The 16,368-nt window shown below is 56.5% G+C and overlaps 3 protein-coding genes across 3 annotated transcripts; 2 read left to right on the top strand and 1 right to left on the bottom strand.

Moving 5' to 3' along the window:
- Positions 1–210: 210 nt before the first annotated feature.
- On the bottom strand, positions 211–7,268 carry PTSG_05280 (uncharacterized protein). The gene is made up of 15 exons (XM_004993798.1): positions 6,310–7,268; positions 5,844–6,054; positions 5,459–5,601; positions 5,067–5,195; positions 4,603–4,889; positions 4,244–4,333; positions 3,993–4,041; positions 3,642–3,736; positions 3,243–3,380; positions 2,913–3,012; positions 2,687–2,739; positions 2,447–2,537; positions 2,065–2,238; positions 1,813–1,898; positions 211–1,577 (listed from the first exon to the last, which is right to left on the bottom strand). The coding sequence occupies exons 1-15, from the start codon at positions 6,667–6,669 to the stop codon at positions 680–682; spliced, it is 2,904 nt and encodes a 967-aa protein (XP_004993855.1). The 5' UTR covers positions 6,670–7,268; the 3' UTR covers positions 211–679.
- Positions 7,269–8,724: 1,456 nt separating this feature from the next.
- PTSG_12288 (uncharacterized protein) lies at positions 8,725–13,476 on the top strand. Its single transcript, XM_004993797.1, has 13 exons — positions 8,725–9,007; positions 9,469–9,611; positions 9,769–9,819; positions 9,984–10,151; positions 10,517–10,586; positions 10,787–10,930; positions 11,140–11,233; positions 11,394–11,430; positions 11,598–11,681; positions 11,950–12,042; positions 12,282–12,350; positions 12,580–12,756; positions 13,030–13,476. Exons 1-13 carry the CDS (start codon positions 8,845–8,847, stop codon positions 13,255–13,257), a joined length of 1,521 nt encoding a protein of 506 aa, XP_004993854.1. The 5' UTR covers positions 8,725–8,844; the 3' UTR covers positions 13,258–13,476.
- Positions 13,411–16,280, top strand: PTSG_12287 (uncharacterized protein; the record flags this gene model as incomplete). The annotated part of the gene is made up of 10 exons (XM_004993796.1): positions 13,411–13,609; positions 13,871–13,987; positions 14,298–14,503; positions 14,721–14,801; positions 14,961–15,055; positions 15,213–15,288; positions 15,415–15,487; positions 15,660–15,777; positions 15,943–16,049; positions 16,243–16,280. The coding sequence occupies exons 1-10, from the start codon at positions 13,555–13,557 to the stop codon at positions 16,278–16,280; spliced, it is 966 nt and encodes a 321-aa protein (XP_004993853.1). The 5' UTR covers positions 13,411–13,554.
- Positions 16,281–16,368: the final 88 nt, after the last annotated feature.

Genomic DNA, 16,368 nt, shown 5'->3' with positions numbered 1-16,368 from the left:
GTGTCTTCGTCTGTGTGCGACTTTTGTTCTTTCCGCGCAACTCGTTCTTCATCCTTTGAACACTCACTCGCCCGATCCTCTCTCTTTCATCTACAAGCGTTCAAACGGCCATCGACAACGCGCAAGGATTTGGCCTTGTGTGACGCCACCATGACAACAACATTACCGTTGTTCCAGGGTTGCATGTTTTTGTCACCAACTCGCTTACTTCCTGCACTGCCTCGCCACATGCACGTTTTGCGTGTATGAACAAGAGGGGTGTCATTATGTTATGCACAGAGCGCTTTGACGAGTAACCGTAACCGAAGAAAAGGAAATGAATGAATCAAACAGCACAGGTAACGCAGATAAACAAACTGCAAGGTGAATGAACGAGCGAAGAAGAATTACAATGCAATCGCTTAGGTCAAATCACCCACAACAACGATGCTTTGTGAGCACATTCAACCCTCACATACAAAATAACAACAAAACGCAAAGCAGTCACAACACCCTTCCTGAATCAAGCAAGGCACATGAACACATGGCACCGCTGTCTGTGGTCAACATATCTCCGTCTGCAAGCACCACTGTGCACGCACCACCATCTCATCAGCAGTAACAGCTCCAATCACACAAACAAACAGCGAAAGGGAGCATTCCGCCGCAAGGTCACCTCTGCAACAACAACACACGTCGTCTATCTCTTTGCCCTCTTCTTTGGATGGTCACCTTCCGCACCACCTCCCACATCGTTCCCTTCCTCCTTGATGTCATCACCATCACCATGTTCACCATCCGTTTGCATGTTGGTGCCGGTGTTGTCAGCGGCGCTGTTGTTGCTGTTGTTGCTGTTGTTGGCGCTGCTCTCTTCCTTGATAACAAGCACCAAATCGTTGCCCTCCCCTTCCTTCTTCACCACCGTGGCTGCAGCCGGGATCGTGTCGGCAGGCAATGGGTTCTCGGAGGGCGTTGGCGGCTCTGTCTTCACATTTGCATCCGGCTGCGACTGTGACGATGCCCCAGATACGCTTCTTCCTCCTCGGCTGTTGGCGCTGCTGTCTGGGTCCGGCTCTTCAGCCTTCACGCCACCCGCACGTGTCTCCGATGCAGCCGTGTTAGCAGTGGTGGAATGGCTGCCCTGCCCAGCATCATCGCGCGTGGTGCGGTCTGACGTGCCAACGGCCACCTCCGACAGCATGTCTGCGTCGACGCCGTCAGGGTCATACACATCCACAGAGCAGTTTGCAGGATGGAAGGACGGGTCAAGCCCGCTGGCATCATCGTCATCATCATCACCGGCGTGTCCAGGGTAACTGCCGTGGCTGCCACTAGCGCTGCCCCGGGCACCGCCTGTTCGCCTGCGCGCCCGTCGTCGGCGACCGCCACCGCTGCGGCGCTGAGGCGAGCCACCCCGGCTGCAGCATGCACCCGTGCGCTGGTGTGCAGGATGGTCGAAGCCTTTGTCCTGCGGGGGCGCCTCGGGCCACCGCGACTCCAACGTCACGTCTTTGTTGAGTAACACGTACAGCAGGCAGACGGTGGAGAAGGCCGCGTGCCGGATTGAGTTGAACTGCATGCGCTCTGCCTTGAAGAAACTGGACAAACGGTAATTGTCATGAGCGCGCGCGTGTGTGTGCGTGCGTGCGTGCGTGCGTGTGTGTGTGTGTGTGTGTGTGTGTGTGTGTGTGTGTGTGTGTGTGTGTGTGTGTGTGTGTGTGTGTGTGTGTGTGTGTGTGTGTGTGTGTGGGTGGGTGGGTGGAAATGTGTAGCTTCATCAAAACGGCGCAGATGATACGACCCAATAAACGATTGCGAGTGAGTACTTTGTACCTGGAGACGGAGTGATCTTCGCCCGTGACAGCAATCTGCTTGTCCGCGTCGGGGTCGGGCGTGAACGGCCGACCAAAGTGCATCAACTGACGACGCACAGCAAAGACCGATGGTGACAATCGTGGGGTTGGTGAGCAGCAGCGAATATGATTCGCACAATCACACACTCACACAATTACACAAAACCCTCAAAACCATGCACAGGCTCACACACACACACACACACACACACACACACACGCGCGCACACACCTCGACGACGAGGAAGTCCTTGCAGCTGCGTTGCATGACGGCCTTGAGCCTGTCCGTGAGCGTGGGGATGGGCTTGAGACGATGGCGGGGCCTGCGCGGTTTCGCAGACAGCGACACCTTGGCTGCAGCAAACCGCCGGTCAGCCATCGACCGCTTCGCAGCAGACAGCGTTTGCTGTGGTGGTGCGACATGCAAGCACAATGGCGTGTGAGTGTGGTCGCTTGCGAATACTTGTGCGCGCGCGCGCGTGTGTGTGCGTTTGTTTGCGTACGAGTGCGTGTGTTTGTTTGTTTGCGTACGAGTGCGTGTGTTTTGTGTGTTTGGTTTGTTGGTTGTCAGAGAAAGGGGAGGAGGATAACACATGCAAGAGCTTTCTGCGTACATAGGTGTTGTATCTGTCGACAGCTGCCTGATGCTTGGAGTCCTCAATCACCTCCATCACCGCCCGCTTCAGCTGATCGCGCTCCTCAAACCTGCCAGCGCGACCACAGACAAGCAAACCACGGGCATGGGGACATCAGGCCAGCAGTGAGCGACGTTAACGCGTGGACAACAGTGGAAATTATTCCACGACGCACTGTACAATACAGGCGCACTGTGCACGAGCAGCAAAGATACGCACTTGATAATGTCCTCCAGGATGTCGGGCCAGTTGTCGCCTTCAAAGTACGGCAGCTGTCGCAAGCGCAAGTGTGTGGGTGAGAACATACACAGACGCTGTATGAGCGGGAGAGGGAAGGAAGCTTTGTGCTTTGCCAGCACCAGCACACGACAACTCGCGCACACTCCCTCACACACTACAACACACACGTACACAAGACAACACACACGAAGGACGAAGGTCGCACCTGAGTGAAGCATGGGTCTGGGTATGCGTCTGCGATGTTGACAAAGTTGAGGACGGCTGGATCTGGACGGAACATTGCATCGCCGAGCAGCTCGTCGTACCTGTAGTGGGCATTGCCGTGCGCATGTGCGTGTGCATGTGTGCGTGTGCGCGCGTGAATGCGTGTGCGTGTGTGCGCATGAATGCGTGGATGCGTGTGCGTGTGAATGGGTACGCGTGTGAGAAAGTGTATGCATTGTGTGTCTCGTGAACCACAGCACGGTTGCTCAACGAAAAAACTTAACCCCTTTCCCCTTCCATGCTCTCTTGTCAGTGCCACTGGTGCGCCCACCATGCTCGCAGGCGGGTGACGCTGATCTCGCGCTGGTCTGCGGGCTTAAATGGGAAGATGTAGTTTTGGCCCTTGCGCGGCGGGCAGGTGAAGATGTGACAGAAGCGAAACCCGCGCTGAGCACAGTGCCGCAGATACCTGGCACAACGAACAGCCACAAACAATGACGTGAATGTGAATATGGCTGTGTGTCTGCGTGCATATCTGTGTGTATGTGTGCGTGCGTGTGTGTGTGTATACATGTGCGTGTGTATACATGTGCGTGTGTGTGTGTGTGTATGTGTGTGTGTGTGTGTGTGGCAAGGGCGTGTCACAAATGCTCGCACAACGGCAGAGACAAATACACGCCCACACAAACTTGCAAAAAGGTACATACAAAAGTTGCACATTTGGCCTCACCCGCGCACGAGGCTGTGATAGATGCCGGTGCGCATGTCGCTGGGGAGAATGTGCTTGGGCATCTTGACGGAATCCAATAACGATATGTACACGCGCTGAAAAAGCAAGGTTGGAGGTGGGGGGGGGGGGGAGATGACGTCAAACGGAGGGGTTAATGAATATACACATGTGTGATTGTGTGAGTGTGTGTGTGTGTGTGTGTGTGTGTGTGTGTGTGTGAGTGTGTGTGAGTGTGTGTGAGTGTGTGTGTGTGTGTGAGTGTGTGTGAGTGTGTGTGTGCGTCTCAGCGGCTGTAAGAAAGGCAGCTGCTGGTGGTGGTGGTGGTGGCAGAGTGGCGAGCATGCAACTTACGAGAGTGTTGGGCTGTGGACACTTGTCATCACATTCGTAAACGATAAACCTGTAGGCCCGGAAAGCAAATGTGCGACGAAGCGTGTGTCCATGCATGCGAACGTTTGAGTTGACGGCAGCAGAGCATCTGTGCCCTTCGTGTTCCACCAAATTGCAACGTCAACAACAAAGGAGGAATCACACCATCACCGGCGCCAGAAGCATGCGCTGAAGCGAGCGCTGTGCGTGTGCATGAAATGTAGGTGACGAACCCGTAGAAGCAGACGTCAAACTGGCCCATGTCGAGAAAGGCGAGGACAACTTTGCGGTGATACGGGAACTTGGTTGGGTGTTGCGGGTACCTGTGTTGGTGGTGGCGTTGACGACAGCACAGGAGGGCACATGCGCGGTCAGAACGCAACAAGCAGGTTGATATTGTTGTGCAAGGACAGCCGCACACACAAAGGCACCCGGCGATGCAGCACAGCGCACGTGTTCCCAAGCACAGTAAGTTGACGGACTCACATAAAACATCCCAACGCATCAGACACACAAAACACCAAAAAACCAAACACACTCATCACGCACCCATCAACCACCCACTCACGAACTGACGCCACACGAAACGCACCTTCGCCTGATGTTTGGTTTTGTTTCGCATGTCTCGAGGGAGTGGTTGACTGATCGCACAACGACGTTGTTGTGGTACTCGGGCGGCACGGCGCCCCGCAGCTCACGGGCAATGTTGTCTGCCATGGCGGTGGATGGCAGATCGCGTGCGCGCCAACGGACCGTCGGGTGGGACGGAAGCCCTTGCCGCGCCCGGCACAGCAGGCAGATGTGCTGCTCGTGCGTGTATGACACGTACAGCACGCACACCTCGTGCTCTTCCCGCCCGCACTGCGAACACGCCACATACTGCAGCGAGGCAGCGAGGCAACGGAGAGCACATGCGTGAGCTCTGGGAAAGTGGAAGACTTGGCAAAACAACACTCAAACACGGCATGATCAAGAAATAACCGCACACGCCACAACACAAAGACGCACGTGCACACGCGTGTGCATGCGTGTCGGGCTTGCCCATGGAAGGCGTACCTTCTCTGGGAGGAGGGGTGGTTTGTGTTTTGTCTTGGTAAACGCCGCCTTCTTCAAGCAGAGCTCGCCACCGGTGCCGTTGCCATATCGCGGGATGCGAAACTCATCCTGCAGCTTGGCAAAGTGCGACTGCACACAGCACAGTGTGTGTGTGTGTGTGTGTGTGTGTGTGTGTGTGTGTGTGATGGAATTTCATGATTGCGTCATGGCGTGAATGAGGAGTGTGGACATGTGACTGGTGTGTGCATAAAGGACAAACTGTGCTCAGCGTGGCAGAGAACGCTTTCACCACACACACACACACACACACACATACGCACACACACACGCACACGCACACGCACACGCACACGCACACATACGCACACACCAGCGTCCACCAGACCACACACCGTGCAGTAGATGATCTGTTCGTCGCTGGTGAGGTCGTAGTACCAGTAGTGGGAGCCCCACTGCACAAAGCACGGGCCAGCCCGGCAGCGAAACACCTCCGGGGCAAGGTGACGAAGCTGTCCGCAGCAGTAGCGGTGCGACGCTGATCATCATCGTCATCATCAAGATGCCAGATGGCATGGGGGTAGGGTGGCAAGAGGCAGCGTAGGGTAAGGTGACGCAACGTGAAGAACGGGTGATGGCAACGACAAGAACACGATCGTTGGAATCAGGCGTGAATACAAGAAATGCAGCAGAAGAGCACACACGCGCGCGCACATGTTCACACACAACACAACACATCGCGACCGCAAAAAAAAAAAAAAAGCCAAAAACGCAACGTACAAAGGTCCTCGGTGATGGTTGCGCTTGCTCTCGGGATCCACCACGCCTTCATACTCTGCGCATAGCGGTTGTGGAAGCTCCCGGGCTTGTTGTAGGTGAGGGCGTTCTCAAACATGAGGTGCATGTCGCGCAGGTATTCCCACACGGTGGTGTACGCCTGGGACTGCAGCTTGGTCTGGATGGAAGCAAGGTCAATCGGGTCCTTGATCACCTGCACGCAGATCAAACAAACATCATGCGACAATTCAGGGTGTGTTTGGGGGGGGACAAAGTGTGGTGAGCAGCCCGAACAATCGCGTGTCAAGCGTGCGCAACGCTGCCGACAACGTGACGTGATGCTGTTCACGAACAAACGCACGTGCTGAATTGATGGCAGCATATCAAAGCACGACGCCACGACGCCACCACGGCACCACGGCACAAAGCGTATATTCACGCCACACGACGCCACCACAGCACAACATACGTCGTAGTAGCCTGGGGCGATGCGCGGGTCGACGGGTTGGAGGAAGACCTTGCTGTTCTCCTCATCGTACTTGCGTGTCGTGTCGTGTAACCGCTGTAAGGCCTCATGCAGCTCCTTGAGCTCCTGCTCGCGGTCTGCGGGCGGCGCTCCCAGCACCGTTGTCCGATACAGCGGCGCATCCACAGGGTGGTCGGCGTACTCGTCACGGGCAGCAGCGCCGCCAGCACCGGCGGCAGTGGCAGTGCCGGGGGATTTGGCGGCTGCGTCCTCGCCTGCGCTGAGAAGGAACTGTGCGCGGCGCATGGGGCTGGTGCTGGGCGAGAACGTCGCGCCTGCAGACGTGCGCAGCGACGATGACATGCTGGAGCGCCGGCTGCCCACGCCGGCAGCGGAGGGGGACCCTGGCACGGGCGGCAAGCCCTCGGCAAGGAGGGAGGATGCGGCGGTGGCCGACGACGAGGATGAGGCACGTGACAAGCGGCGCGTCGAGCGGCGGGTGCGGATCGATGACGCCGGTGTTGCTGCGCTTGACCGCGTGACGGGTGTGCTCGGCGCGGTTGCCGTCTTGGTCGACTTTGACGGCGTTGCTGTCGTCGATGACGAAGAAGCTGTTGTGGCCGATGCTGCTGATGTTGCTGTTGTGGTTTTCTTTCTGGGGCGGCCACCCTTGTTTCCTCCTCTGCCTTTACCGCGGGCACGGCCGCGGCCCCGTGTTCTGCTGCTACGGGCCTTGGTGCGACCACGTGTGCGGCTGCCACGCCCACTTCTGCTCCGCGGCGATGGTGTCGCAGCAGGGTCAGCTGGAGATGCATCTACGGGCGAGTGTGCCGTGGTTGCATCTGTTGCGTGTGGGTGGGGTTGGGCCGCGCCATCTGCGGACTGTGCAGCGGAGCTGGAAGCGAAACCGTACTCGTGTTGCGAAGGCGGAAGCAGTTGTTGTTGTTGTTGTTGTTGTTGTTGTTGTTGTTGTTGTTGTTGTTGTTGTTGTTGTTGTTGTTGTTGTTGGTGTTGTTGTTGTTGTTGTTGTTGTTGTTGGTGTTGTTGTTGTTGTTGTTGTGATTTGAGGGGGTAGTGTGGGGTGCCGAGGTTGTTGGAGTGGGAGGCTGCAGTGGGTGCTGCGGGTGCCGTGTGGTTGGTGCTGCTGCTGGAGCGCGCGGCAGCGGCAGCCCTGGTTGCTGGCGCCTTGCCACCTCCACCATAGAGGGGCTCTGCCCCAGCAGATGCTGGTGCTGCTACATGGTGAGCAGTGGATGTTGCTGCTATCTGGGATGCATGTGGAGCTGGAATGGTGGGGTGTGATGTGTTGTGACTGGTGGCTGTGGCTGGGCGGGCGCCGGATGATGTGGCTGGGGTGATCGCGGGGTGTGGGTGTGCCGGATCGTGGGAAGGGGCGCCGGTTGTGTTCCCAATCTTGACCGTCGTGCTGAGTGGGCCCGGCTTTGGCCTCTGCTTCTGCTGCTGGAAGAGCGGAGGCGGTAGCGATGGCGGTGGCTGAGGCTGTGGTTGCAGCTGTGCTGGTTGAGGCTGTGGGGCTGATTGTGCTGGTGGTTGGGGATCTGAATGTGGGGGCTTGCTGTTGCTGTTGCTGTTGCTGTTGCTGTTGCTGTTGCTGTTGCTGGTGCTACTGCTGCTCGGGCCTGCTTCGTGGCGCGCGCTCATTCCAACGCGCGGCTTCGTTGCACTGGCCGCCAAGGACTCTCGCGCACATGCGCATGCAACAATGACGGTGGTCTTGTGTGTGGTCGTCAATGTGTGTGTGTGTGTGAATGTGTGTGCGTGTGTGTGAATGTGTGTGAGAGCATCACACTTGCACAAGAAGACAGAGAGAGAGAGAGAGAGACAGCACCCACGTCACGAGGAAGACTGCAAAGAGGAGCTCCTCCTCCTCCTACTGCTCGTCCTCCTCCTCTTGCTCTCCAAAAAAAAAAAAAAAAAGTGAAGTTTGTGTGTATGCGGAGGTGGTGGGTCGCGCTTGGGGATTCGCGCTGGCGACCGTAAGCGCGCCAGCACAACCCAGCAAAAGCGACACTCAAAAATAGGCGGGAAAAAAACCAACAAGGCCGAAACAACAAACCTGCGCAACGCAACAGAGTAGGCAATGCCATGCGAAGCAAGTCGACAAACCTTTGTGGGGGTGACTTGCGCGTCCTTGAGGGTGGTAATGGAACAGACACAGGCACACCAAAGGGGGGGGGAGGAATGAAGGCAAGAAGAAGGCAAGAAGAACGATGGATGGACGACGATGATGAATCTGTTCGTTCGGTTGCCTGCACGCTCACACACAAACCAAGCAGGGAGAATGCAGAGTTGTTGCTGCGTTGTCGTCGGCGGTTGTTTGATGGAAGGAAGCATGAGAAAACTAGGAGACATCTTTCACAAATCACCGTTTGTTCGGAAACGGGGTTTCCCACATATCTTCTACGAAATTTCATTACTTTTCATCGTGTCGGGTGCCAGCATTTAGCCGCGAACTCCACCACTTTGGTTTGTTTGTGTTTGCAGTGTTGTGCGTGTGTGTGTGTGGGTTGGTTGAGCATGCGTGGAGGAGGTGTTGGTGTTGTGGCTGCGGCTGCAGTGCTGGTGGTGGCTGTTGGGATCTGTGTTGTGGACCCACAGCATGTGGCTGCACAACCCCTCGTCGTGAACACAACCACATCGCGGCTCGTTGACAGCCACGGCCGCGAGCGCATCTTCCATGGTGAGTGTGTGTGTGTGTTGGTGTGTGAGTGTGTGTTGGTGTGTGTGTGTGTGTGGTGTGTGTGGTGGTGTGTGGTGGGTGTGTAGATGTGTGTGTGTGTGTGTGTGTGTGTGTGTGTGTGTATCTTTAGGGCCCCGTAAAGCCGCATGGTGAAGCTCATATGCATGGGTGGCATTCTGACGGCGAGCGGAGCGTCCCTTAGGTGTGTGTGTGTGTGTGTGTGTGTGTGGTGTGTGTGTGGTGTGTGTGGTGTGTGATGTGTGTGTGTGTGTGTGTGTGTGTGTGTGTGTGTAGGTTGCTGTGTGCGGGAGTGTGTCAGTGTGCGCTGGTGTGTTCGTTTTTGCGACCTCCGGCTATGTGCTGATGGCTGTCGAAGGTCGGTCCGTGCCCTGTGTGCCCAATCCCGACGCTTAACGATGCTGCAACCACACCGGGTCGCCCCCCCCCCCTCATCAACACAGGCACAAACGTCGTCTTCAAGGGGCCACCATATGTGCCCATCATCGATCGATTCGATTATCAGTACAGCTTCAGCAAGGACGATGTCGCCCTCCTGTCAAAGTGGGGCGTCAACGCCATTCGCCTCGGTGTCATGTGGCCCGGGGTAAGGCAGCTGCGTTGTCGTGCTGGCTTGGATGCGCGTCACTGCTCTCGCTTGTGCCGGGCTTGTCGGTCACGGCTAAATACGTCAACGCTGCTTCACGCGAGAGCCACTGACTCAACAGCAACACCTGCGTTGACTGCCCTCCAACAAACCTCAGGTTGAGCCAGAGAAGGGCAAATACAACCAAACGTACCTGCAGCACTTGCAGGTGTGCATGTGTGTGGGTGTGTGGGTGTGTGTTTGCTTACTCCAGTACGCCTCGTGGCTTTCGTGCCGGCTTGTGAGCTGCCGGCAGCTCTATCCTTTCTTCCACTGCCCTCTTTGGTGCCGTCTTCAGCGATTCTTCACACTTGCCCGCCATTTCCTCCACAGAACATCACGGCCATGTGCGAGGAACAAGGCATCTGGGTGCTGCTGGACATGCACCAAGACGTGTGGAGCGAGCGGTTCTGCGGGGAGGGCGTTCCATACTGGGCGGCAGACCCCGGCCCAGACGCAAAAGGGTTCCCTGCTCCCCTCGACAAGCCATACAACGTCAACGTACGTGTGTGTGTGTGTGTTTGTCTGTGTGTGTGTGTGTTTGTTGTTGTGTGTGTGTGTGTGTGTGTGTGTGTGTGTGTGTGTGTGTGTGTGTGTGTGGGTGTGGGTGTGTGTGGGTGTGGGTGTGGGTGTGGGTGTGTGTGTGGCTGTGGCTGTGGCTGTGGGTGTGTGTGGCTGTGGCTGTGGCTGTGGGTGTGTGTGTGTGTGTGTTGTGTCGTGTGCGGAGTTAAGTGAGGATGCATCGGGTGCGAGGGCACACCAGTTTCTGTCGGCCCTGTCTGCCTAACTACCATTAAAGAGAAGGTGTTGCGGGTTGTACAACCTGCGATGGCGTTCACACTGCTGGCGTTGTTTCGTCGACACAGAGCACCACGGGCCTTCCCTCAGCCCAGGACTGCGGCAAGCATGACTGGCCAGACTACTACTTTGCCTCTGGTATGTTCGACGCCTGTTGTGTGGTTGTGAGCACCGCGAGCGCTCGCTCTTGCACTCAATCACACATGCATTGGCCCACCCAAACTCGTCACACTCACACACACACACACACACACACACACACTCACACTCACTCACGCACACACACACACACACACGAACTCGCTCGCACACACATCTCCCTTCTCGCCGCGTGGCAGCGGTGGGCGCGGCTGTGCAGCGCATGTACGACAACCAAGATGGCCTTCTCGATGCGTTCTGCAGCTTCTGGGCACTCGTCGCGTCAACCTTCAAGTCCTACACCAACATCCTCGGATACGAGCTCATCAATGAGCCCTGGGCAGGTCAGCGTTGTGGTCGTGGCCGCGCCCGCGTGTGTGTGTGTGTGTGTGTGTGTGTCTGGCTGCCTGTCTGTCTGTCCGTCCGTCCGTCCGTCTGTTTGTCTGTCTGTGTCGCCGTGTCGCCTTTGCGTGAAAGCCTTGCACTTTCAGTCCACCCCTCTGTAACACGACACTTCATCCCTCCTCGCACTATTTGCCATCACGGCGCGCAGGCGATGTGAACAAGGACCCTGACCTGCTTGTCCCCGGTCAGGCCGACAAGAAGAACCTGCAGAACACATACGATAAAGCTGCCGCTGCCATCAGGTGCCATGCTTGATGCATGCGTGTGCTCTTTCTTTGGTTGATTGCGCATGCGCCTGTAGGCTGTATGTCTTGTGCATGCTGTCGTGACGTTCCACCGCTTGTTCTCTCTCCTCATCGACTGCGCGCGCGCGTGTGGTGCTGTGTGGGATGATTGCGTCAGGGCCGTTGATCCCGATACACCCATCTTCTTCGAAACGGTGAGTTGGAGCCAAGTTGTGTCTTCAACCGCACGCAGACACAAGGGCAAACGCACACACGCACACACACACACTCACTCACTCACACACACACACACACACACTCTCTCTCTCTCTCTCACCATCAAACTTACCCTCTTCATTCATGTGTGCGCATGCATTACCAGGTGACGTGGGACGATGTCGTTGTTGGGTTTTCGCACCCGCCCGGCGGCGCTGACAGCGGCCACAAGAGCGTCCTCGCATACCACGTCAGTCTGCGTGCTGTGGATGGCGCGACATGAGCAGGAGGGGAGAAATTGGAGGAGGAGGGGGTTGTGTGGTTGTGTGGTTGTGTGTGTATCTGTATCTGTGTTTTTTTTGTCTGTGTGCGTGTGTGTGGTTGTGTGTGTGTATCTGTATCTGTGTTTTGTTTTTTTGTTTTTGTCTGTGTGCGTGTGTGTTTGTGTGTATGTGTGTTTCGATCCCCTTCACCGCCTTCACCATCAGCGCCCCTCCCTCTCCTGTCGGCGCCTGCAGTACTACATGCCGCCAAACTTTGGCCCCAAGGAGACAATCCAGCTCCATCTCGATGCCGCAAAGAAACTCAACTGCGGCACATTCTGCTCGGAGGTCCGCGGTTGTTGTGGTGCAATGGTGCTACAGTGGGTGATACTGTGGTGCATTGCAGCGTGTTGCCTTGTGCTGTGCTTGCATGCTTGTGGCTTGCACATGCGCGCGTGCACGCAAAGCTGCGGCCGTCGCTGGTTCGCTTTGTGCTCACCACAACATTACACCTTGTCCCCTTTTCTTACATGGTTCGCTGTTACTGTCACCACCACCATCACCATCATCATCATTGTCATCGTCAGACGGACGGCGAGGTGTTCTTCGAGACGGCAGATCCGTTCTTCCAGTCGTGGATGCGATGGGAATACAAAGTGAGCACAGTGATTGCGTGTTGTGTGTCTGTGTGTGTGTCTGTGTCTGTGCGTGTGTGTGTGTTTGTGTGACACTGATGCTCTGCCGTTGTTATGTCACACTACACATGCATACACTGTGCTCTCGATCGTATGCACACTCACACAAGGCTTCCTCCTCCTCCTCCTCCTCCTCCTCCTCCTCCTTCTCCGCGCCGTCCACACTCCCCTTCACCCTATGTTGTGACAGGCGTTTGTGCCAAAGACGGGTTCCAACTTCGGGTTCTGGAACAGCAACGGCACCGTGAACAGCGACATGGTGTTCAACCTGACGCGCACATATGCGCCCATTATCGCCGGCCACGGTGTTGACATGCACTTTTCCCGCGAGAACAGCACCTTCGAGCTTGCGTTCCTCCTCAACAAGGTGCCGAGGGGAAGGAGGAGATACAGAGACGTGGAAGAAGGGGGAACAGGGTGGCTGAATAGGGTGGTTGAATAAGGTTCATGTATGTACAAATGCACGCAAACTCATGCACACACACGCACTCTCACTCTCACACTCTCACACTCACTCACTCATGCACGCACACTCACACACACACACACATATGAACACTCACTCACTCACTCACTCACTCACTCACTCTCACACTCACTCACTCACTCACTCACTCACTCACTCACACGCACGCCGCAGACGTGCACTGCTCCGACCGTGGTGTATGCGTACACGGCACTGCACTACCCAAACGGCGTCAACATCACCGTTGACCCGCCCGTGCTGTCGTGGGCGGAGACGACGACCAACTACTACGAGTTCAAGCCCATCTTGAGGGTGGCCAAGGACGGCCAGCGCGTCACCGTCACCTTCAAGAACGGAGAGAGCCATGCCAACGCCGTACACAGCGACGGGCTTGGTGGTTGACTGGGGTGAATGGGTGGTGATGGGCGAGTGCCCTTGTTTTATTTGTCGCTTCTCGTTCACGCGCGCGCGCGTTGTTGCTGGCTCTTTGGTAGCCTGCCTCCTCTGCTCCTCTCTCCTCTTCCTTAGTGATTACCTCTCTCAGCTGCATGTTGTTATTGTTATGTTACCTGCTCTCCTTCCCCCTTGCTTGATTCTTCCACGACCACAAGAAGAAGAACAAGTGAAGCAAGCAACAAGCAACAAGCAAGACTGGCACGAATACAAACAACGAAGCAGCACGGCGAAGCAACAGCCAAGATGGACTTGTTTCGCAGGTTCAAGAAGGATCGCAAGTTCAAGAGGGCTGGCGAAGGTGTGTCTGTGTGTGTCTGTGTCTGTGTCTGTGTGTGTGTCTGTGTGTCTGTGTGTGTGTGTGTCTGTGTGTCTGTGTCTGTGTGTGTGTCTGTGTGTCTGTGTGTCTGTGTCTGTGTGTGTGTGTGTGATGGTGAGGGAGGAAGGCCATCAAGCACGCACGCAGGAACGCACGCTCGCTCGACTTTGCCAAGTGTGGCGGTGTTGCTTATTGCTTGTTGGCGTGCTGTCGTGTATCCTCTGTCTGCCCTTCTGCTTGAAGGCCATCGCCTGGGCGTGGAAGGGGCGTCTCAAGGGCAGCCAGCGTCCGCATCCTCGTCTTCATCCTCAGCGTCAACGGCGAGGAATGCATCGGCGTCAGGCAGACAGCAGCCTCGCGGTGTGTGTGTCTGTGTGTGTCTGTGTGTGTGTGTGTCTGTGTGTCTGTGTGTGTCTGTGTGTGTCTGTGTGTGTCTGTGTGTGTCTGTGTCTGTGTGTGTCTGTGTCTGTGTCTGTCTGTGTGTCTGTGTGTGTATGTGTGTGTCTGTGTCTGTGTGTCTGTGTGTGTCCGTGTCTGTGTTCTCCCCCACCTCCCCCCTCCCCTCATACCATCCCCCTCCTCTCTCCTTGCATCCCTCTCGCCATCTCTGTCCATTCACCACACACCTGCCTGCTGACTGCCGTGAACCAACTGTGTCTGCGCCTTGCAGAGATGAGCCAGGCGGCGCGGGCTGCGCAGGAGCGGATGCAGCGCGCCCAGCAGACGGGGAGGCCTAACACATCCAGCGCCATCAAGAGCGAGGCCCGTCGCCAGGTGCAGGCAGAGGCCGCCAGCAGCGGCACTCAACCGTCGACGGCCACGCCTTCACGCGACCAGCCTGCGGGCCAATGGAAGCAGGAAGCAGACCGCCTTCAGGTCAGGCAACGCTTGTGTGCATGTGTGTGTGCATCCGTGTGTATCTCTGTGTGCATCCGTGTGTATCTCTGTGTGCATCCGTGTGTATCTCTGTGTGCATCCGTGTGTATCTCTGTGTGCATCCGTGTGTATCTCTGTTTTCGACCACGCCTTACACTGTTTGCACCTCTCTCCCTCCCTCCCTCACGTGTGTCGCCCTTGGCTGCCGCCCACCCAGGTGCAAGTGGTGTGTCCCATCACAGGCAACCTCGTTCGCGAACGCGACAAGACAGACCATCTCCGACGAGAGCTAACACAGGTCTGCTGCGTATGCGAGAAAGGGCAAAAGCATGCCGGGCGAGCGAACGAGCGCCGTTGTTGCTGAACTCGCCCTTGCTCACCCTCGCCCTCACTCACTCACACTCCACTCACTCACTCACACTCCACTCACTCACTCACACCTTGTGCATCTCGCCAGCGCCTGACGGAGATGCCGGTGCCGATGGCGGCGAAGATGGTGTGGACACTCAACTCCCGGGAGAAGCGAGAACTCGCCGTCAAGACGATATGCGCGTATGTTCCCGCGTGAGCACATGCATGTGTGAGTGTGAAGGTGTACGTGTGCGTGTGCAGATGCATGTGGCTGCCGATATCATCACGCGTTTGTGCGATGACAAGACTTCTCTCACATGCGCCTGTCTATGTGTGTGTGTGTGCATTGCTGCTGCAGGTACATCAACAATGTGCTGCAGCACCCGGACGAGCCCAAGTACCGGCGCATCAACAAGGAGAACAAGGCCTTTCAGGTGCGCTGGCGGTCGTGGCGCCCCATCTTGTTGCTTGGCCAGATGACACGCTTGTTCCCATGTTCTCTTTTTGTACCATGTGTGTGTGTGTGTGTGTGTGTGTGGTTTTGGTCACCTTGCTTGCAGGCACGCATCCTGGGGGCTGAGGGGGCGCTGGAGTTTCTCAAGGCCGTTGGCTTTGAGGAAGAGAACGGCGAAGGTGCGACAAGATGTTGGCAACGGCAATGATGGTGGATAATGCTCAGAGAATGGACCGAACGGACATGCTTGTTGCTTGTTGGTTCCCGCAAGACCTCGCATGGTCGTACAACTCATGTCACAACGCGCCACTCCTTGACACATGCACGCGCTGTCGGGTTTGCTGTGTGCAGAGGATGGCAAGACGTTCCTTGCGCTGCCAGAAGGAGTGTCCACGGACGAACTGACGACAGCAAAAGATGTCATCTCCAGCGACCAAACCATCATCTGCCGCCTCCACCGCGACGTCAGGTGTGTGTGGGGGGGGGTCTGTGTGTGTGTCTGTGTGTGTGTGTGTGTGTCTGTCTGTGTGTCTGTGTGTGTGTGTGTGTGTGTCGTGATGCCTCTCCTGACCACTGCCTCCCCCCCCCCCATCTCATCTCATCACCACCACCACCACCACTACCACGGGATCAGGGTGCTGAAGCCGCCGCGTGGTGCGGCCATCGCCGCCGCCATGCGTGTGGATCTCCCGTCCGATTTCTACAAACTCACCGTCGACGACCTCAGGTTCACAACGAAGAGTAGAGAAGAGAGGAGAGGGTGGGGCCGTGTGTTGGTTCACACGTTGTTCGTGTTCTTCGCATTGTTGTATGTGCTGCGGGGAGGGTAGCTCATTGTGCTGGTGCTATGTTGCTGCATGTGCATGTGGTCTTCCCTCTGGCCTCCACCACCACGTGCAAACTGACCCTCGACATCACATCCCGACCGCCACAGGTCTCGGCATCGATTCTCACTTTAAAGGTGTCATTTGACGACAATGATGACGGCAAAGATGATGCGATGATGAACAATGACAAATGACAAACAGAAACACAAAGGGAAGAAGAAGCAAGACGATTT

This window comes from Salpingoeca rosetta (genome assembly GCF_000188695.1).
Source record: "Salpingoeca rosetta unplaced genomic scaffold supercont1.12, whole genome shotgun sequence".
NCBI lineage: Eukaryota > Choanoflagellata > Craspedida > Salpingoecidae > Salpingoeca > Salpingoeca rosetta.
The sequence above is the reverse complement of the archived record's forward strand: the minus strand, read 5'-3'. Positions and strand labels throughout refer to the sequence as shown.